The sequence below is a fragment of the Salarias fasciatus genome, chromosome 23 (assembly GCF_902148845.1).
Source record: "Salarias fasciatus chromosome 23, fSalaFa1.1, whole genome shotgun sequence".
Lineage (NCBI taxonomy): Eukaryota > Metazoa > Chordata > Actinopteri > Blenniiformes > Blenniidae > Salarias > Salarias fasciatus.
In genome coordinates, this window is record NC_043766.1 from 37,578,538 (window position 1) to 37,601,301 (window position 22,764).

Here is a 22,764-nt window from a genome sequence, read left to right on the forward strand (position 1 = left end):
GAATACCGAGCTTCTCCATGCTCTCGCAATCCAGGGAGGAAGCTCCGTGGATGGAGCTTCTGCCGCTGAACGGGTGATCCTTCCATGAGGAGGACAACTCGTCGAGGAGCTCGGGGAAGACGGGGAGCAGCTGCTTAGCTGTCCTCGCAGCCTGAGGGAATTTCTTCCCTTCATAACGGGACCTGGTGGTCTCCGTTATCGCTTCAGGCCAGGGGATGTTCAGCCGGGATGCAGCGCGTTTACACACGGCCTGCATGTCCATGCTGACAGCGGAGGGAGCGGGCGCGCTCCCCTCCTCGTCCCCGAGGACAGCCTCAGCGCCTGGTGTGGCGGGCTGAGCGGCAAGCTGAGCGGAGGGAATGAGGACATCGTCCTCACTCTCCTCCTCGGATATGAGGAGCTCCGAGATTGTCTCGTAGTCATCCTCATAGTCCAACTCCAAAACGTCTTCCGCGAGCGGAGTCGGAGCGGCTAGGTCCAGCTGGGAGCCCCAGCTGCCGCTAGCGCGCGGGCCGACAACCGCATCGTCACCTTTCTTCTCCCCGCTGGTGACAGGTATGTCACCCGCAGGAATGAAGGGGTCCTGACCGGACGAGCTAGCTTGGCGTGCTAGGCGTCGTCGGAGACTCTTGGCGGTGAAGCGGGCGCAATGCTCGCAGGAGCCTGGGGCCTCGATAGCCTGCCGGGCGTGTTGCAGCCCGAGGCAAAACGAGCAGACCTGGTGTGAGTCGCGGCTCGATATCTTATTGCCGCAGGCGCAGGCCCGGGCCCCGGAATCTCCATCTCCTCTGGTGTGAGAAGCGTGGGCGTCCATCGTGGTTAGCTGGAAGCTAACCTGAGGCGCCGCAAAATTAGCTGGTGTGCTAATTCAGAAGGACGGAGTTAGCCGGTGTGCTAAACCGCGTCCACCGTCCCGTGGTGTGGTCAGGTAAGGACTCTCCAGGCTATGGTGAAGGCTGGAGGGTCGCGAAGTGTGGCAGCTAGCGCTCGGCGATGGAGCAGAGATAGCTCCGTCTGTGAACAGTTAAGCTAGCTGTCACTGAGGATAGAGATATGCTACACGAAGCGAGAAGAGGTGCTTGAGTGACGCTGCGTAGATGACGCAGGCTACTTAAAGGGTAGGTGGCTCCGCCCTCGGTGGGCGTCGCGATCACCAGCCAATCAGGATTGGCGTAGTGAGATAAATGCTTCTGAGGCATACGCTGGGGGCGTATCCCATAGTGAGACATCGAAACGAATGCTATGAAAGAGAACCAGATGCAACAATTCGACACGCCCCCCTCCCCCGCAGCTCCAGACACAAAACGCTACAGAACGCAAGATCTGTCTGCTCCACCCCAACATATTGGATATCAAATGAAACTAGAAAATCATTTACTTTAAGAGACACCAGGAAGAATCTTCTCTGAGCCGGGCAGCTCCCGTCAGCGGCAAAACAAACCCAAAACCGATCTTCACATTTCACAGCCAGCACCTCAGATCATGTTTCTCACACACTTCTTCAACAAATCTCAAAGCTGTTCACACCAAACACAACATGTTTTATTTCCTCACCGTTTTGTGGTCATTTTCCATCTATCCGGCTCTTCTCTGACCAAAACTAACTTTATAATCATCTGGAGTGGTGAAAGAGCGTCATGAGCCAGAATTAGATGTGCTGCCCCTTGTCGCCATCTTGTGGGCCTGTCGTTAATTTTAGGAGTTTAAATAAAGTTTGTTGACGTTCTACGTCTAAGCTTTGAATGATATGTTACACGTGACTGAGGCATCATCCAGCTGGGAGACATCTTTGAGCGTAACCGCACAGTGCCGCGAGAATGAAGCACCGAATGGCACATTTATCTTCATCGTGCGATTCGACAGCACATTGCACATTGTTCTTGTTTTTTTATTGATGTGAATTTTGCAGATATTATTGTTTACATATTGCAAAAGGGATTTTTTGTTTTCCTGTGATATAATTGGCTGTTTCTGTATTGATATGCATGTGGTGTTATGCATCAGTATGCATTTCATACATTGTCTGTTACACACCAATTTCTGAATTGTAAAGCCGATGAAACAGAAACAAAAAACATGATCATGTTTCAGGTTTGTGCACTTTCAATGAAGTATTATTTAAACAACCAGTTGTCATTGTTATGTTGAGGCAGCAAAGGGAGGAAATCGGTAAGAAGTACCTAAGTTACTTTTAAAGTAACTTAGTTACTTTGATATTGAAGTAATCAGTAAAGTAACTAGATTACTTTTTTGATGAGTAATCAGTAATCAGTAATTGGATTACTTTTTCAAGTAATCTGTGACAACACTGTTCACAACGCTGTGTTGGACTGGATCTGACTGTGTGGCTGCTGGCTGTGTGTCTGTGTGTCTGTCCAGCCTACATTATGGACACCTGTTGTTCTAGTGGAGACACACATCAGGAACAGCCTTCAGATGTGTGTGTTTCTCTGTACTGTCACTGTGGAGGTCCTGATGAGGACATTATTCATTTTACAGTGTGTGTGTGTGTGTTTGTCAGGCTGAGGCTGGTCTGGTTCAGAAGGAGTGTCAGAGTTAAACAACATTAAATATTAACAGGAATGTATGATCATGATGAATCTTTATCTTTACTGACATGCGCACACACTCACACTCAAACCCTTGTGAAGGTGGCCTCAGGCTTCTTGTTAATGTTTAATGTAGTTCAGCTCTGACACACCTTGAGCCTTGAGCTCAGCCACTCCCCCCTCTCCCCCCTCTCCACCATGGACTGTGTCTCCACCCACTCCTCCAACAGCCTGATAAAGTTTGCAGACGACACTCCAGCGGTGGGTCTTATCAGGGCCTCAGTCATGGCTGTTCTTTCTAAAGTCTCTGAGCCTCCAGAGTGGAGACCAGATGTAATTTAAGAGGCACTGCAATATTTAATAACAAACACCAAAGGACATTGTACTTAAGTCAAAGGGGTGAATCTGTGGAACAGTCTGAACAGGGAACTAACAACAGCAAAGTCTGAATATATTCAAAAAATCATACAAAACCTGGGTTATTAAAAAAATATACACACTGAAGTAGTAGACAAACCCAACAAGACATATCATACAAAACTCACAACCAAGCTAAACTTTTCATTTTGATTTGCTTTTTTTTTTTTTTTTTTTTTTTTTAAGAATTAGTTAATTCACTCATTTATCCATTATGTCTGATGGTTTGGCTTTCAGTAATTTATCTCACCTCACCAATGACTGCAAGTACCACTCTTAGCGGCCTCAAAAATGGGGAGAAGCACAATGAGGAGGGAGGAAAAATTTGGACGGAAAAGGAGAGGACAGGGAAAGGAGAGGGAAGGGAAGGGGGAAGAGAGAATAGAACTAAAAGGAAGGAAAGGAACAGATGGAAAGGAAGGAGAAAAGAAAAAAAAAAATTTGCAACAAAAACGACAGGAAGAAAATGTTAATTACAGGGCAACTCCGGTTTTTTGACTCCTGGACCTTATTTGTAGGTGTGTGTGTAACATATTATTAATTTGAGTTTCACTAAAATCCTTCATTTATTGTGCTTTATGAGTTCTGACTGTTGTGCTTGTGCGTGTGCGTGCACTGGGTGGCGCAGTGACGTATCCTGCGCATGCCTACTCTGGTCAGAGCCCTCATGCACGATCAGAGGTAAGCTGCAGCTTCAGCCGCTCCTGCGCAGTTTTATTTTTTTTAAGTTATTAATTGCGTTTTAAGTGCTCCGTTGGGCATTTTGGGGGGGTTCTGTTTTATGTTGGACCCATCACGGTTCAGTTTTTTTAAGGTTCGGTCTGTGAAGTGCATTTTCGGATCACGTTGCGGGTTGGAGGCTAGCGCTAGTTAGCATTAGCTTCCTTTAACGTGCTTGTTTTTTTCCCCATCTATTAGAAAGAGAAGAGACGTGCTGAAAAGCTCATGTGCAGCAGCTCACGTGTACTCTGTCCATATTCACAGGTACAACAGTAGTTCTTCTTTATTATGTTCTTTAATGTATTGTTTTAATTGATGTGTTTTGAGTTTTGTTTGGGGTTTTTGTTCGTTTGGTTTTGTTTTTTTCTCATATATATATCTGGTCAGAGCCCTCATGCACGATCAGAGAAAGAGAAGAGACGTGCTGAAAAGCTCATGTGCAGCAGCTCACGTGTACTCTGTCCATATTCACAGATAAAGAAGTTTTGATCAAGAAACCTGTTTCCTGGAGTCTGTATTTGCAATCCACAACGCAGAACGACAGACACCAGTTACATTGGTGCCGTGACCCTTCAGGATTCTACAAGGATCGACACCAGCTCGATCGCCGGAGGAGTTCCTGCATCCCTTTCAAGTTTGTTTTCTGCCTTTTGGGGAACCTTATGTACATATCTACACAGTTGCATTTAAGATTAATTTGCTCAGCTGAAGTTAGGGAGCTGCTGTGGGTATTGATTCAGTTGTGATTTTTTTTGTACAGTATACAGGAGTTTTGTGTTATTTCTGATTTTGGAGTGTTACGGATTTTTGTGCTATTTCTGTGCTATTTCAATATGCATCCAGCGAGTGGTTCAGGTGGGTCTATTCCTCCTGATGCGGAGGAATATTGCAATGTGGGAAGAGGGAGAGGATGGTTTTTCAGGGATGATGTTCAGACACCTAAGGTGGGTGGGTTGAGATCACCTGATTTCTGTTCCACACGTCTGCAGGTTCCCCCCTGTGAGTTGAATGCCCATCAGCCATCACCGCAGGATGAGTTAAGCACTCTAATTTCTGAATTAGCCAATCAGATTGGTCAATCTATTGTTAACCAATTGAAGGGTGACATGAATGTTTGTGAGTCCGCTCCAGCTGCGACTTTTATTGAGGAACAGAAATCAGAACAGAAACCAGAGCTGAATTTATCTGGGTTTAAACTTGTCATGCATTCTGATGTTAAGGAGCCACCAGTTTTCAAAGGTGACAGCAGCGATACATGTTCTGTTCGTGAGTGGGTTGAAATGGTGGAGCTCTATCTATTGAAAAGAGACATCCCTACAAATCAGCAGTCACAGGAGATTTTGGCTAGGCTACGGGGAAAAGCAAAAGATGTAGTCAAGGTTACATTACGCCACAACCACTCTATTGACCACATCCAGACCCCTGAGCTGATTTTTGACATTCTGAAACAACATTTCAGTGATTTGACTTACTCATCTATGCCGATGGCCGACTTTTACAACACCAAGCCACAGCAAAATGAGGGAGTTATGGAGTACTGGATTAGACTGAACAATGCCATTGACATTGCTGATGAGTGCTTACGGAGACAGGGCCGAAGTATTGAAGATCCAGGACGTGAAGTGGCTATGATGTTCATTAAATACTGTCCAGACCCTATCCTCTACAACAGACTCAGTTTCAAGGCAGCTGAAGAGTGGACCACAAGTGAGGTCCAGGATCGTATTGACAGCTTCCAGCGTGAGCTCAGGTCCCGCACTCAAGCCTCGCAGAGACGAGGTATCTGTCACACTCAGACAGCTGCAGTGCCTGGATTGGAGCAGTCAGAACCAAAGCATGTCAGTTCAATGTTACAACTCCCCCCTGCACCATGCACTTCCCAGCAACCTGCATTCACAACATTTGGAACAGTGCCAGCCCCGATGACACCTTCAGTCATTACGTCGCAGCTTTCACCCACAGCAGCCCAGTTTATCCCAGGTACGCCTACGGTTCTTGCTCCTTCTCCTCCCCAGATGCCTACATCTCTTCAGCACGTGTCCACTTCTGAGTCTGCACCAGTAGCACCATCTCGCCCAGCTACTGGTCCTATTTGTGAACCAGTTCGTGGCCAGCTGGCTCCGGTCCCCAATCAGAATTTTGATGTGAATGGCATGCATACTCTTATCAGCCTTTTGGATCGGATTATGGCTCACCAGAATATTCAGGTTACAGCTCCTGCGCCTCTGCCATCACGACGGCCAGCCTCAGGCCCACTTCGAGGGCGGAACTGTCGTGTCTGTGGTGACACCAGTCATTCAACACTTATGCACTGCAGAAGGGAGAATCTGTGTCTGTCCTGCTTCGCTCCTGGACATTGGAAAAAAGACTGCACTAAACAGGGCCAGACTCCGAGGGGTGAAACTGCAGGCAGCCGCAGCCAACACTCGGAAAACTAGTACACCCACACTTGGAGAGGGGCGGTGTGGGAGGTGGACTTACAACCCTCTGCAGAGATGAGTCAGACCTCGAGCTCCTTTATGTCAACACATGTTCAGTCATGCCGGAGGGCTACAAGGTGGTGGTACAGGGACAGACAGAGGTGCCAGTTTTCAGTGAATTATTCTACACGCAGGTTTCAGTGAATGACAGGGTCACGTTAAAGGGCATGATAGATTCCGGGTCTATGGCTTGCACTCTCAGTGAAGAGGCTGAGTGTCGGCTTAGAGATGCTGGAGCCCTTGTAGGGGAACCACAGTCAGCAGACACAATAGTACTGGTTGGGTGTGGGGGAAAGCAGTCCCACCCCAAATGTATTTATGACCTGACAATAACGGTCTATGGAGTAAAATGCATTGTACCAGTTTTGGTGGTTTTAGGCCAGCGTGATGAGCTCATCATTGGTTCCAATGTTGTCAAGCACCTTATGAGCTCTATGAGAGAAAATGATGACTACTGGAAGCTTCTGTCTACAGGCTGCAAGCATCCACCTCCAGACTATGAGCATTTTTTGGATATGATGTCATGCACAACAAGATGGAGGGGTGGTGAAGTTCCCAGCATGATAGGCACCGTGAGGCTGCCCAGTGCTGTCACGCTGCTCCCCCAGCATGAACACTTGGTGTGGGGCAGGTTGCCCGGCAACGGGCCAGTGTCCCCAGGCAGCACAGTCATTGTGGAACCGAGCTCCTCCAAGTCGAGACCAAGGGATATTCTGGTTGGTCGACTCATCACACCCATGTGGGGAGACCGGTGGGTACCGATGAAGATTACCAATCTGTCATCCAAACCAGTCACCTTGAAGCGAAACGCCAAGATTGCTGATGTTTCACCCTGCATTGCGGTGGAGGATTTGTCAATCCAGCAAAGCTCATGTAAACTCGATGATAAATACCGACCTCAAACCAGCCCATCATCTGCAGATCCAGTTGATTTGAAACGGAAACTCTCCAACCTGGGGCTGTCTGACCTTGACATTGAGGCGTGTCATGCCAGTTCTCATGCTAAGAGAAAACTTTCTGAGCTTGTTGAAGAGTTTGAGGATATTTTCTCGAGACACTCGCTTGACTGTGGGGAAGCTACCAGATATGTGCATCGCATTCGTCTGACAGACGACCGCCCATTCCGCATGCCATATAGACGGGTACCACCTGCTCATTACCAGAAACTTCGCCAAGTTCTCACAGACATGGAGGAGAAAGGTATCATTCGCAAGTCCATCAGCGATTATGCTTCTCCTCTTGTCATGGTGTGGAAGAAAGATGGCAGCCTGAGAATCTGCACAGACTTCAGATGGCTGAATGCACGGACTCTGAAAGACGCCCATCCACTTCCTCATCAAGCAGATTGTCTTGCAGCCCTGGGTGGTAATGCCTTCTTTAGCACGATGGATTTGACCTCTGGGTTTTACAACATCCCCATGTGCGAAGAAGATAAGAAATACACTGCCTTCACAACACCTGTTGGCCTGTATGAGTATAACAGAATGCCACAAGGGTTATGCAACAGCCCAGCTTCGTTCATGCGAATGATGTTGAACATTTTTGGAGATCTCAACTTTACCAGTTTGCTCTGTTACCTGGATGATCTTCTTGTCTTTGCACCAACTGAAGAGGAAGCACTCGGCCGGCTCAGAGTTGTGTTCCAAAGATTGAGAGACAACAATCTCAAACTCAGTCCCAAGAAATGTCATTTGTTGCGTACGTCTGTCAAATTTCTTGGACATGTCATTGATCAGAGTGGTGTTGCAGTGGATCCTGCTAAAGTGGAAGTGATTGCAGCGATGCCAAAGGAAGCTGTGATGGAGGAGGATGGCTGCACTCCTTCCGTGAAGAAGCTCAAGTCCTTCTTAGGCATGGTCTTCTTCTACCAGAGTTTCATTCCTGGATGTTCAGCAATTGCTAAGCCTTTGTTTGCGCTGACGGCTGGCCAGAAGAGAAATAAAAAGCCTGGTCGGCCCAGTAAAAATGCTGGCATGTTCAGAAAGTTGACTGCCACTGACTGGACTCCTGCATGTGAAGCGGCCTTTCACAGACTCAAAAATGAACTCATCAACTGTGCTGTCTTGGCTCATCCAGACTTCTCCAGACCTTTCATCTTGTCTGTGGATGCGTCTTTAGATGGACTGGGTGCTGTGTTGTCCCAGCTGCCTGCTGGGGAGGACAAAGTCCGACCCATTGCTTTTGCTAGTAAAGCCCTCAGCAAGTCACAGCAGCGGTATCCAGCACATCGACTTGAGTTTATGGCTCTGAAGTGGTGCATCTCGGAGAAGTTCAGCCATTGGCTCAAAGGACACAATTTCACAGTATGGACAGACAATAATCCACTCACTCATGTACTGACCAAGCCGAAGCTTGATGCCTATGAACAAAGGTGGGTGGCCAAACTGTCATCATACAGTTTTGACCTGAAGTACATCCCGGGTCCCAAAAACGTCGTGGCTGATGCACTTAGTCGTGTCCCCTTTACCTCGTCCATCGGCATGCGTCTCATTCATGAGCCTTACATTGACTTGGTGAAAGAAGCAGAATGTGCGGAGGCTGACAAGGTGCAGGATGCTCTGCGAATTGGTGCCCAATGTCTTCAGGTGGTTCAGCAGTCCACACATGCTCCAGACATGATGGGCTTTTGCAGCACTCCAGAAGTCAAAGCCATCCTGTCATATCATGGTGATTGGGAGAGTGGCATGAAGCACAGGGCGGCCCACCTTGCCCAACATGTTCAGCAGCTGCAGCCAGTTGGTCAGGACACCTTACCTGCGATCTCCTTGCATGAGTTAGAAGCTAAGCAACTGAAAGATCCCACCATCTCCTGTGTTCTGCCGTTCATCACCCACAAAAGACGTCCTTCCAGGCGGGACAGACACACGATGACCGCTGGGGCACTGGCCCTGTTGAAACACTGGGAGAGGCTCAAGATCCAGGATGGGGTTTTGTACAGAGAATCACGGGACCATGTGCATAGGACAAGAAGGCTTCAGTTGGTGTTGCCTGCGAGCTTGAGAGAAATGGCGCTCAAGGGCGTTCATGATTTGGCAGGGCACCAGGGTCAGGTCAGAACCCTCCACCTGGCGAGGCAGCGCTTCTTTTGGCCTACCATTCAGAGAGATGTGAAAGAGTATGTACGCTGTTGTGAGAGGTGTGTGCTCGCCAAGACTCCAGAGCCTGCAGCACGAGCCCCACTGGAAAGCATTAAGACCACAGCACCTATGGAGCTGGTCTGCATTGATTTCTGGACAGCAGAAGACAAAAACAAAAGATCTGTTGATGTTCTGGTGGCAACCGACCACTTCACCAAGATGGCTTATGCCTTTCCCTGCAGAAACCAGACCGCTAAGCAGGTTGCCAGGAAGCTGTGGGACTGTGTTTTCTGTGTGTATGGTTTCCCAGAGCGCATTCACTCAGACCAGGGACCCAGCTTTGAGAGTGAGTTACTGTCTGAACTGTTGCAGCTGTCTGGTGTGGCCAAGTCCCACACAACTGCCTATCACCCAATGGGCAATGGGGGCACGGAAAGGTTTAACCGTACACTTGGCAGTATGTTACGTGCACTCCCCTTGAAGACTAAGCAGGAATGGCCTCAACAGATACAGACATTGACGTTTGCCTACAATGCCACTGTGCATGAGACCACTGGCTTTGCCCCTTTCCACCTGATGTTTGGCCGCATCCCCAGGCTCCCCGTTGATATTATGTTCAAGTCTGCTTTGCATGATCCAGTCGTGACTGATTTCAGCAGCTACTCAAGGACTCTTATATCCTATCTATCTGAGGCTGCCCAGATCGCACAGCAACATGCTGCGAAAGAACAGAAACATCAGGCCTGTCAATATAACAAAAAAGTCAGGGGTGTCTCACTGAATGTTGGAGATCGTGTGCTTCTCGCTAATAAAGGGGAGCGTGGGAAGAAGAAACTGGCTGACAAGTGGGAACCGGTGGTGTACACAGTGGTTGAAAGAAACTCCACAAATCACATCTACAAGATCAGTGATGCTTCCGGCCAGTCCAAGGTTGTGCACAGGAATCTGCTATTGGATGTCAATTTCCTCCCTGTCCGGGATACACTGGAGAATCAACCTTCTGATGTGTTTTCTGATGAAGATGATTGTCTCAGCGCCTATGGAGGAACTGATGGCCTGAGTAGCCTGGAGATGGAATCCTCTCAGGGGCGGACATCTGTATGGGTGCTGAACTCTGATCGGGTTGATGGAGTTGTGAGAGCGGAGGAGCTCGCTTCTCAACTATCGGACATGTCTGATGCACACCCTGTTGGTGTGGACACTGATAATACTGGATTTGCTCCTGACTTTTCTGAATTTGCCGAGACACAGACCAGGACTGTCACCGTGGGTGTGGATTCTTCTGCTGACTTGGTTGGGACCCGACCCGCGTCGGACTCCATTCCAGTCGATCCCCCCTTTGACAGCAAAACTGAAACTGATCCAGTCCTTAATCAAGACTGCTCTCCTGCTGACTTGCAGACTGTCCCAAATCTTGACTCTGACTTGCTGCAGACTTCTGGTGAACGACATACTGACCCCCAGCAAGAGTTGCCACATGGTTCTGATGGCGTTGCAGTTCAGGACAGGGTTGTTACCAGAGCAGGCAGAGTGGTCAAGTCTGTCAACAGACTGATTGAGAGTATGTTTCAGAAGCCTATGTTTTGGTCTCAGCCAGATACGGCTCATTCTGTAGTATAGTTATTAATATGAAGTGAGGTTTTCTGTTTTTTATGGATCTATGATTTGTGAGACTGAGTTTGACATGTATGCGTGAGGGACCAGTTATTCTGAGGTGTAGGCTGCACCTCTGTTTTCCTAAAGGGTTAAAGGCCTGATCAACCTTTTACTTCTTTTGATCTGTTTTACAGATAGTTTCTAACTGATTTCATATGATGGATTTTTTTTGTGTTGTCCGGTCCAGTATGGTATGTGTTGTCAGCATTGTCATAGATCCTGGTTCAAGTTTTATGTGTGATGATTTTAGTGAAATCCAAGTGGGGTGAATGTAACATATTATTAATTTGAGTTTCACTAAAATCCTTCATTTATTGTGCTTTATGAGTTCTGACTGTTGTGCTTGTGCGTGTGCGTGCACTGGGTGGCGCAGTGACGTATCCTGCGCATGCCTACTCTGGTCAGAGCCCTCATGCACGATCAGAGGTAAGCTGCAGCTTCAGCCGCTCCTGCGCAGTTTTATTTTTTTTAAGTTATTAATTGCGTTTTAAGTGCTCCGTTGGGCATTTTGGGGGGGTTCTGTTTTATGTTGGACCCATCACGGTTCAGTTTTTTTAAGGTTCGGTCTGTGAAGTGCATTTTCGGATCACGTTGCGGGTTGGAGGCTAGCGCTAGTTAGCATTAGCTTCCTTTAACGTGCTTGCTTTTTTCCCCATCTATTAGAAAGAGAAGAGACGTGCTGAAAAGCTCATGTGCAGCAGCTCACGTGTACTCTGTCCATATTCACAGGTACAACAGTAGTTCTTCTTTATTATGTTCTTTAATGTATTGTTTTAATTGATGTGTTTTGAGTTTTGTTTGGGGTTTTTGTTCGTTTGGTTTTGTTTTTTTCTCATATATATATCTGGTCAGAGCCCTCATGCACGATCAGAGAAAGAGAAGAGACGTGCTGAAAAGCTCATGTGCAGCAGCTCACGTGTACTCTGTCCATATTCACAGATAAAGAAGTTTTGATCAAGAAACCTGTTTCCTGGAGTCTGTATTTGCAATCCACAACGCAGAACGACAGACACCAGTTACATGTGCATGCTCATATACTCACTCAGACAAACATCGTGCAGCTCAGAGTCCTTCAGACGTTATTTAGATCCAAACGATTTAGCCGCACTTAGCGGGGGCCACGGCAGGGGAGCCTCAGCGCGGGACATAATCTCTGCAAAGTCGCTCATTTCGGCTGTATTTTTTCCTCCATCGGCGCTTGGTTGCCTTTCGGTCGGAAGGGGGGCCTCTGGCGGTGTCCTGCGGCCTGGCTCGGAGCGCACATCCGCCGGGCGGCGGAGATCTGGATTCTCCCGCTGAGGAGAGAGCTCTGGCCGCGGTGCGGCCGGCGTGGAGCGCGCATCCGCCGGGGAGTGGAGATACGCTTCTTCCCAGCGAGGAGAGACATCCAGCGGCCGCGCGCGAGCCGTGCGTCTTCGCCGGTGTCCGGAGCCTCCGTGGAGCAGCTGAGGGCCGTTTTCCAACTCGGCCCCTGGAAGTCAGACGCCGGGGCACCGTGACAGCCGAGGCCGACTCAAAGTGCCTCTCTGCTGGGGAGAGGAGTTCCGCAATGTTCCCATCCGAGCTAATTGTGGCTAAGTTAGCGAAAACTGTCAGCTCTTCAGATGACCCACCTGAAGACGGTAGACGAGCTGACTTTATGATAACACTGGCGATGGATGAAGAAATACAGCCGAAATGAGTGACTTTACAGAGATTATGTCCCGCGCTGAAGCTCCATTGCCATGGCCCCCGCTAAGTGCGGCTAAATCGGTTGGATCTAAATAACTTCTGAAGGACTCCGAGCTGCACGATGTTTATCTGAGTGAGTATATGAGCATGACACACCTAGAAATAAGGTCCAGGTGTCAAAAAACCGGAGTTGTTCTTTATCAAAAGTGTTTCCTTTTGCTGTGTTCTATTTAGATTGTCGGCTTGTTGTCTTGGCTCGACTTAAAGTTACACTAAGGAACTTTCAGTTTTCGTTGATTTTGGCGGCGCCAGTGGACAAAAGCGGTAGTGTTTTGCCTGAAGTAACACTACAGTTCCCATGAGCACTAGCGCGTGGCGTCGTCAAATGCTGCTCCCGGTGGCATGCTGTTGGGCTGAACTCGCTCACATGTGTTTCCAGTGGCTGTGAAGGATGGACAGCGACGAGGTAATGAATCTAATGATGGCTAAACAATGTTATATCATGATGCAGAAAATAAACGTTTAACTTTGGTAAACGTAACTTTGTTTTTCTACCGCTTTTCCCCCCTCTGAGACCACAGACATCCACCAAGCAGCTCACATAAATAGTGATCCCCCCATCACTACAGTCCTATATTTATTGTAAACGCACATTGTTGAATGATATCAATCTGCATGAAGTGTGATTACTGTGCTCCGCTGTGCTTCCAGCGGGCGATATGGCCAGTCTGAAGGGACTGTGAGTGAGCAGGGCCGTTTCTATAATGTTAATCGGTTAATAGGCAATCCGGATCATTACTAAAATGTAATAATTTGTTCCCTTTACCAATTAGGACATTTCCTAAAAAAATAATTCAAATCAATTTTGTAGTTTTTGAGTTATCTTGCAAACAAAGAAATAAACAGCAGACGGCAAAAACATAACCTTCTTGGCGAAGGGAGGGTTAGAATCATTTCACAGTAAACACACACATACAGATCCTGGCAGGAAGGTGCTGCGTTGCCCGATTATTAATCCTGCACAATTTGCACAAATATACTTTGAAGTCTCTCAGGGAAAGTGCTACTACTCAGTTTCTTACCATTTTATTTTTTTCTGTTATAATTGTATTATTAGGATTCTATATGGCTAATTCTGCATTCATTTATTACTAAAATGATTCTGATGTTGATTAAACATAAAAAAAATGTTACGTTTGTGACTTTTTTTTTTCAGGAATTCCCTGTCCCAGAAACTACCTCCACCTCTTCTGAGTGTGAGCCCCCACGCACTAGTGCTGGCAGAGGGAGGGGCAGAGGGAGAAGTAGGACACCAGAAGACTTGAACCCCGAGACCCAGCAGAGAGTACAGGATCTGCACGAACGCAGAAACAGAGAGATGCAAGCCAGAATACAAGCACTGGACCACAATCAGAGGGGAGAGCTCCTATAAGTGTTCCTTTCAACACCTGGCTTGGTGTTCGACATTTTGGACCTGCTGGAGGACCCTAATCGTCAGAGAGTCCCAGGTGGAGGTGATCTACATCGGTGCTCCTGCGCAAACTGTAACGAGATGAACACTGACCTGGAGAGAGTTTTCCAGACCCAAGGGGGCAGTACACCGGATTCCTGGTCCGCAGACTATGTAGCGTGTCATTGTGTGACTGCACTGTAATAAGTTTTTATAGTTTTTTTTGTACAGAATTTGCCTTTAGACTGTCCACTTGTTGTGTGTGTGTTTCAAAATAAATACATCTGTGCAAAACAAGACAAACGTTTATTTATACACCATCTTTCACTGTTTTCAAATTTCAAGTACTTTGTCTTTGGCACTTGTTCCTTCACAGTAAAGTGAGTAAGTAATAAAACAGGACCTAGAGAAAAAAGGAAAAACAGGCACATGCACACTCTTAGCGTGAATGCAATGTGCATTTTTACAATGGCAGGATATGTGTATGTTTTGATTGAACAAACTATGACAGTATAAATAAAAAAATACTGAATAATCTGTGTGACAATGTTAGAAGTTACTGAGAACAATTACAATAAGTACAGTAGCAGCAGTGTAGGTGGGGGTCCAGTAAAGCTGTCACTATGTGTCTGTAGTCAGCCTGTCAGAGTGATATGTTGTATTGATGTGCATTTATGAAAGCAGACAAGGAAGGATCGTCAGTGTTCACTTTGGGGAACACCTTCACCATATTTCACGTGCGTCCTCACAAGCTCAGCTGTTGGTGGCGGCTGTGTTGAAGCCAGAACCCCGAAATTCCGGGGGTCATCTGGCCTCAGGGTCTGTGTCTTGGGAAGGCCACCTCCACTTTCAAGCCTCTTCCGAAGAATGCCTCTCTGCAGGTCTTGAATGTAGGAGTACTTCTTTTCCTTCACTGTGCAGACACTCCAGGATTTGGACTTCTTATTGTAGCATCGTCTGTAACTGAAAGGAAGCACAAATACTAGAACACACGTATTTCACAACTACAGTATCAGGCAAACACTATGATATTCCATTCTGGAGTTGTCCTTAGATACGCTAACAGCTTACATCTTGTGTCCATCTTTGTTTCGTGCCGGGGCGCGGCCATTGTCACAGTTGTAGTCTATCGCAGCAAGCAGAGTCCGCGTCCGATACACTGCTGGAGTATAGGAGAACCGCTTTCCTGCGTACATGAGTATGTGATTCTGGAAGCTTTCCAGATCGGATGTTGTCCTGTATAGTATGACAAGAAACATATACAAATCATTGTACACAGACCAAAGTACCAATTATTACATAGATATCGACATTTGATATAACAGCAAAAAACACCAACTTTGCCATTTTAATCGTGTTTTTAGTCAAACACAGACGGTTGTGTTGATAAAAGGAAAAGTGCATACCTGAAGTTGATGAACTTCACAACATTCTTCAATCATCGCTTCTCCAGGACGATGGCTACAAGAGCCTGGTGAGCTGCTGAACCTGTAACCACACATCTCGTTGTGAGATGGATAAAATTCCAAGTAAAGCAACAAAAACACCCCTTGAAAATACATTACAATTACCTTGTTTTATCCATGGTTTTTCCTGTATATCTTCACCCAGTGGCTCATGCTCACAAGATCCAGTGGCCCATGTGTGCTGGTTCCGAATGTGATGAATTACAGCATGCCATTTCATCTACAGCATTAAGAATCATGTGTGAACTTGTGTGATCTCACTTGCCTTCTCTTCACAATGAAAGCATGTTTTAGTTTACCTCACAACTTTACTTCCTACAGACATACCTTGAACTGCTCGACAGTGGATGTCTGCTTGGCACAGTACCAGAAATGGTTCACAATGTCTTTAATCCAAGGCAAGATTTCAGACTGGTCTCTGGCTGCACCAGCCTGAAACAAGGATGTGCTGTTGTTAGAAAGCCACCATAGAAATGCTGCTGTTTTTCTGCAAGGTATGAACACGCAGAAGTCACGTCAGTAAACAAAAGTAATAATGCAGTAACACTCTTACCCATCTGAGCTGTGATGCACTGTTTGTGACAGAAGTCCCTCCCCTTCTGTCCTGCACCACTCAGCATACTGTTCCATGTGAGTCCTGTGCAATGTGCCTGAGCCCATGAGCAAACAGCATGGGACCTTTGGTGAATGACGCAACTCATTATGCCAGTGTTGTGAAACAGTAGGCAAGTGTTCCCAGACAGATGACCAAGGGCTCACACCATCAACCCATTTACAGAAACTCACCTGGCCTCTAATACACCAGCTTCTTTTGCCCCAGTGCCTTCTTCCAGGATTTGGACACCCTCTATCAGTTCTCCCCTGAGTCAAAACAGAAAACATTTGAAAAATACTAAACTCTGCCCAAAACAAACAAATGCAGGCCCTGGGAAAAGTACCTATCATGGTCCGACCTCTTCTGTTATGCTGGAAACTATATGCTGCAGTGGTTGGAGGTGTTGCTTGTGGGGAGTAGAAGTTACTTGCTCCTTTTGATAGCTGTAGAGAAATAAGAAGTATGAAACTGATATAGATCAAGAGTAATACAAGAGAAACAAAAATATACACACAGGAAATAAAAGCACTAGATAACAATCATCAAAAAAACATCTTTTATGTCACAGTAGAGAATTATAAGATAAGAATAACAATAAGTAGGAATACAACATCAAATATAACAATAATTAGGGAACAACATTGTATACCTTACACAACACAATGTCCAATAGGCAAACATAACAACAAAACAATATCTTGTTTTCATTCTGACCTGAATATGTCATGTTTACTGGCTAACTGAGATTGTAATCTTCAAAGTTAGGCGCTTGGTGCTGCTGAAGTGAGCTACATAAGTGGCCTTCAGGACTGACTAAATAAACGTTACATGTAGAATTGCAAACATGCAACAATCCCTGTAATTTTACCGACAGCGCAAGGTGCTATTGATGAACAGGACTTTGAAAAGTCATACCTCAATGCACAGGTGTTTTGTTTTACTGATTATTTAGAGCAAACAACACGGTTTGTCTTGTTTTGCGATCACCGTTTGTCAACTAAACAAAAAGACGACCAGAATTCAGTTTTTCTCTGAAATTATTGCATAAGAATCATCAGAAGCTACTATCACGTACATACAAAATGACACGATAATACTACAATGGTTCTGTATGGCTGATCTTTCCACAGCAGGAACTTTATATTTGCATTTTGCAGTCATCGCATTGTTTTTACCTCCGCCAAGGATGTAAAGTTTTCGCCTGCGTCTGTCTGTTTGCTACAGCTTGTAGTAGCATCACTGTGAGCACACTGACGTCATAGAAACATGCAGGCAGCTCTGCTCGCTGGCACACATCGCCGAGTGAAAGCATCGCAGTAGTTTGTAGTTTGCTGTGTGGCTGTTCGTGTCGGTGTGTAACTGTGAAATATCAAGCTGATGGCTAATTACTGCTACCACGCAATTTTCCGATCGCTAGCATTAGCATTTGATTTGAGCATCGAAAGCTACTTACTAGTCCAGCAGGAACAGAGCCAAGGCAGCGTCGGTCGGAAATCCCTCCTGATCTTTCAGCTCACGCCAGCGAGTGAAAGCCGGGCCAATGTCGATCCTGGACTGTGCTTTTATCCGAGTAGCCTCTCTTTTTCTTTTTTTTGCCTCCTCAGACAAAACTTTTGGCTACTTTCTCTGTTGTCCACCTTCCGCCATGTTTGCAAAATCCCACACTGGAGTTCTGTCCTTATAACGACAGGGGAAGTGACGCATGCCGTAAAGCAGTCCGCACATTTTGTAGTTTTTTAGCGTGCAGGGTTCCTACCACCCTCCTCACAGTTTCTTAGTCAAAGTAAAAACAATACTGACGTCCTCAGCCCGTGAAAGAGGGGTCATTCAACTAGTTGTAAGCCGATGTATCATCACAAAAGATATTAAAATGTTTTATTAAGGTTGAAAAGTTCCTTAGTATCGCTTTAAGTAAGGTTCTATTTAATTTTCATACAGCGTCGAGGTAATGGTGGGTAAAATAAGCTTCTGCTTCAGCCCTAAACCTTTTCGGCCAAATGATATGTTAATTATGTGTGTATACATGTGTATGTGCATTTAAGTGTACGTATGTATGCATGTATGTGCACATATATATGTCCGTGTATGTCTGTGTATGTGAGTGTATATGTATATGTATGCATACATAACTTATCTGACATGTATGCTTTATGGCCGAAATAAAGTCTAAAGGAGTTCAGGTATCGCTGTCGTCCCCAGACCAGCCAGAAAGCCCCCCAGGACATGTGTAGATCTCAGCTCTCTGAACACAGCAGTGAAAAGGGAACTCCATGTTCTCCCTGTGGATCAAACACTGGCTGGGACTGTGGAACCAGAGAACAGGAGCAGGTTTCATCAGACCACTTCAAACAGTTTGTAAAGGAGAAACAGGAGCCACCTTAGACCTGCAGGGGTTCTCACAAGACCTGGTGGAGTGGTGATACCTCCTGATAGAATGGATCAGTCAACCAGGACCACATGCTCATTTCAATGACTAAAAGAAGGTTTCAAATGTTGTTCCTGCTGTCATTTTAAACACTTTGTTTTCATGTCATGCTTTCATACATACATACATACATACATACATATCTTACCTGCCATGTACTTTTGTTTATTGTGCTTTACGAATGAAATAAAATCTAAAAAAAATAAAACAAATGTTGAGAATAAAGAGAAACGTTCCAAAGTTCAGGTTGAAATGAGTTTGCATGTTCATATCAGCTGTCAGATACTTCATGCTGTTTACCTGAAAATGAGTCTGAGTTTATCTGAAAGGAGGAGGTGGAGGAATAGGACTATAGGACTATGTATCCCAGAATGCTTTGCACCTACAGATTGGATGAAGGTTCCTGGTTCCTGAATCCAGTTTTTTTTCCTGATACAAGAGTTAAACAACATTAAAGGAACTTAAGGCAACTTTACAAAATCTACCTCAGTTCTGCCGCGACAGGCGGTATGGGTAACTGCAGCCACCAGCTACCAACCACTACAGACTGTCCGTCTTCACATATCCAATATTTATTCGGGTTCCTTGCCCGGCTTCTGTCATTTTTTTTTTATTTTTTTTTTGACTCACGAGATATCGCTGATAAAGTTTTTTTTTTTCTTCATGGTGGCACTTTTGTGTGGGCTTTGAGTGGATGCAGGTCGTTTGATGGCTGCTGAAGAATCCATTTGTATCCCAACAGTGTTTGAGTCCGTGTCCAAATTTGGACGCCAAACTGCAGCCAATTATGTGGCACACAGCCTGTAAAAGGCAACAGACAGATACGCGGATTGGCCTGTTACTTTAGGTTTTTAACTCTGGGACTCTGGGACTCTGGGACGAGGAGTTGATTCACTATCCAGCTTCCATGCTTTCCTGCGCTCCCAGGTGGAAAGAACAGGGAAGAACAATCAATTCAAATGTTGTAGGAACATGATGTGCGTCAATCCCACCAGCACCGAACAAGTTACCCTTTGTCAGTTTGACTGTCTGTAAAATTGACATTATCAGACTCATTTTCTCCTTTTTTTTTCCTTTAGCTTGTTTTCTCGCTTATCCATTCTGGCTGACAAAAAGGATTTTCCACTTAATATTTCCTTTTTGACAGGTCGGCGCGGCATACACCGTTCCCCCTTCTGATTGGTGCACGGCACACATAAAAATCGGCATTGGTGTTTGATAGAATTGAACCTGAAACAAAAGACTGACTGAGACAGAGCTCACGAATATTCTCATTTTGTGTTTTTCAGAGTCAAACATCTCACCTGAATGAAAACATGTCAGCTCCTCACCGTGGTCTTTCCAGGGACTCTATGAACACAGAGTGAAAGTTTGGTGACATAAATCAGACTCTTCACAAGGTCAAAGATGAGTTCACCTCAAGAAGTGCTTCTGGGAATCCTGGAGGATTTGACACAAGAAGACTTTGCAAAGTTCAAGTGGTATTTGTGTCAAGATGGAGTCTTTGAAAAGTTCAAACCAATCCCAAAGAGTAAACTGGAGACATTGGACAGGACAGGCACAGTGGATCAGATGGATCAGGCCTACAGCAATCAGATTCTTGACGTCACAGAAATGGTTTTAGAGAAAATGAAAATGATGGGTGTATGGGAGAAACACTCCAAAAACATCTCAGAACCTGGAGGTAAGTCCTGGAAACATTACAACTTGATGGTGTTATTTAATAAAATGACACATGACCTGACAGTCTCTCACACATAAAACACGACAAATCTTTGTAGTCGATATTGAGAATTAGTTTACAATTTCTGCATGACATTTTTCACCCAGTGTCGTTCACAGTCCAATGATCTGAAGAGAAAACTAAAACCGGAGAAAATAATTTGTCATTCTTTATTAGGGAACCTCTTATAGAGCACCTAATTTAGGTTGATTAACTGTGATTATAAAAACCCAAATGTCAGAACGAAGATGTCCTTGTTTCTGGTGATGTATGGAAGCAAAGCCTTACATACATGACTCAAATCAAGTTGTTTTCTTTTGTCTCCAAAAAAAATAATTAGGGAAAGATGGTCCTCAAAAGGTTTTTTTGTCAGCAACATCGAAGAGGTGTCAGGAGAAACTCAAGTCCAACCTGAAGAGGAGGTTCCAGTGTGTGTTTGAGGGAGTCACGATACAAGGACAGCCGACCCTCCTGAACCAGATCTACACAGAGCTCCACATCACAGAGGGAGGGGCTGCAGAGGTCAATCAGGAACATGAGGTCAGACAGATTGAAGCAGCGTCCAGGACAGCAGACAGAGCAGAAACAACCATCAGACCAGGAGACATCTTTGAAGCCCCACCTGGAAGATCTCAACCAATCAGAACAGTGCTGACAAAGGGAGTGGCTGGCATTGGGAAAACAGTCCTGACACAGAAGTTCACTCTGGACTGGGCTGAAGACAAAGACAACCAGGACGTCTACTTCATATTTCCATTCACCTTCAGAGAGCTGAATGTAGTGAAGGAGGAGAAGTTCAGCTTGGTGGGACTTGTTCATCACTTCTTCAATGAAACCAAAAAGGCAGGTATCAACAACTTTGAAGAATTCCAGGTGATCTTCATCTTTGATGGTCTGGATGAGTGTCGACTCCCTCTGGACTTCGACACGAAGAGCCTGACTGACATTAGAAAGTCCACCTCAGTGGATGTTCTGCTGATAAACCTCATCAGGGGGAAACTGCTTCCCTCTGCTCACCACACGACCTGCAGCAGCCAATCAGATCCCTGCTGACTGTGTGGACATGGTGACAGAGGTCCGAGGGTTCACTGACCCCCAGAAGGAGGAGTACTTCAGGAGGAGGTTCAGAGAGGAGGAGCAGGCCAGCAGGATCATCTCCCACATCAAGACCTCCCGAAGCCTCCACATCATGTGCCACATCCCGGTCTTCTGCTGGATCACTGCTACAGTTCTGGAGAAGGTGTTGAAGAGCAGAGAGGGAGGAGAGCTGCCCAAGACCCTGACTGAGGTGTACACCCGCCACCTGGTGGTCCAGGTAGAAAGGAACAAGGAAAAATATGATGACGAACCTGCCTCACATGAAACATGGAGCCCAGAGAGCAGGGAGATGATAGAGTCTCTGGGAAAACTGGCTTTTGATCAGCTGCAGAAAGGAAACCTGATCTTCTATCCATCAGACCTGACAGAGTGTGGCATCAATCTCAGAGCAGCCTCAGTGTACTCAGGAATTTTCACACAGATCTTTAAAAAGGAACAAGGTCACCAGACGTCTTTGTTCTGCTTCATCCATCTGAGCCTTCAGGAGTTTCTGGCTGCTCTTCATGTCCATCAGACCTTCATCAACTCTGGAATCAACCTGCTGGAAGAGAAACAAACAACCATTCAACAATCTCCACAACAGCCTCAGCTCCACCATCTCCATCAGAGAGCTGTGGACGAGGCCTTGAAGAGTCCAAATGGACACCTGGACTTGTTCCTCCGCTTCCTCCTGGGTCTTTCACTGGAGACCAATCAGAGTCTCCTTCGGGGTCTGCTGACACAGACAGGAAGTAGCTCACAGACCAATCACGAAACAGTCCAGTACATCAAGAAGAAGCTGAGTGAGAGTCTGTCTGCAGAGAGAAGCATCAATCTGTTCCACTGTCTGAATGAACTGAATGATGGTTCTCTGGTGGAGGAGATCCAACAGTCCCTGAGATCAGGAAGTCTCTCCACAGAGAGACTGTCTCCTGCTCAGTGGTCAGTTCTGGTCTTCATCTTACTGTCATCAGAAGAAGATCTGAAGGAGTTTGACCTGAAGAAATACTCTGCTTCAGAGGAGGCTCTTCTGAAGCTGCTGCCAGTGGTCAAAGCCTCCAACAAAGCTCTGTACGTACTTCAGGAACAAAATCAAGAACTGAGTCCATGAAAAAAATTGATGTGGTTTTCATTGTTGCTTCTTCTTCAGGTTGAGCGGACGTGGTTTGTCAGAGAGAAGCTGTGGAGCTCTGTCCTCAGTTCTCAGCTCTCCGTCCTCCAGTCTGACACATCTGGACCTAAGTAACAACGAGCTGCAGGATTCAGGAGTGAAGCGTCTGTCTCTTGGACTGGAGAGTCCTCACTGTAAACTGGAAGCTCTCAGGTCAGGATCCAGCTGCTGCTTGATCATGTGGAGGATCTTCCTTCTTCCTTCTTGACTTGATGCAGCCATGTTTGTGTCTCCAGTCTGTCAGGGTGTCTGGTCTCAGAGGAAGGCTGTGCTTCTCTGGTCTCAGC

At 46.1% G+C, this 22,764-nt stretch overlaps 2 protein-coding genes across 2 annotated transcripts in view; both read left to right on the forward strand.

Moving 5' to 3' along the window:
• The window catches only part of LOC115382184 (NACHT, LRR and PYD domains-containing protein 12-like), an 815,989-nt gene that overhangs the window by 6,262 nt on the left and 786,963 nt on the right, over positions 1-22,764 (forward strand). The window lies entirely within an intron of this gene.
• The window catches only part of LOC115382191 (NACHT, LRR and PYD domains-containing protein 12-like), a gene marked incomplete at its 3' end in the record, with an annotated part of 141,197 nt that continues 130,039 nt past the window's right edge, over positions 11,607-22,764 (forward strand). Inside the window, 5 exon segments of the mRNA XM_030083878.1 lie at positions 11,607-11,628; positions 19,796-20,190; positions 20,570-21,242; positions 21,244-22,377; positions 22,457-22,630. Coding sequence (XP_029939738.1) covers positions 19,914-20,190; positions 20,570-21,242; positions 21,244-22,377; positions 22,457-22,630 — 2,258 coding nt within the window.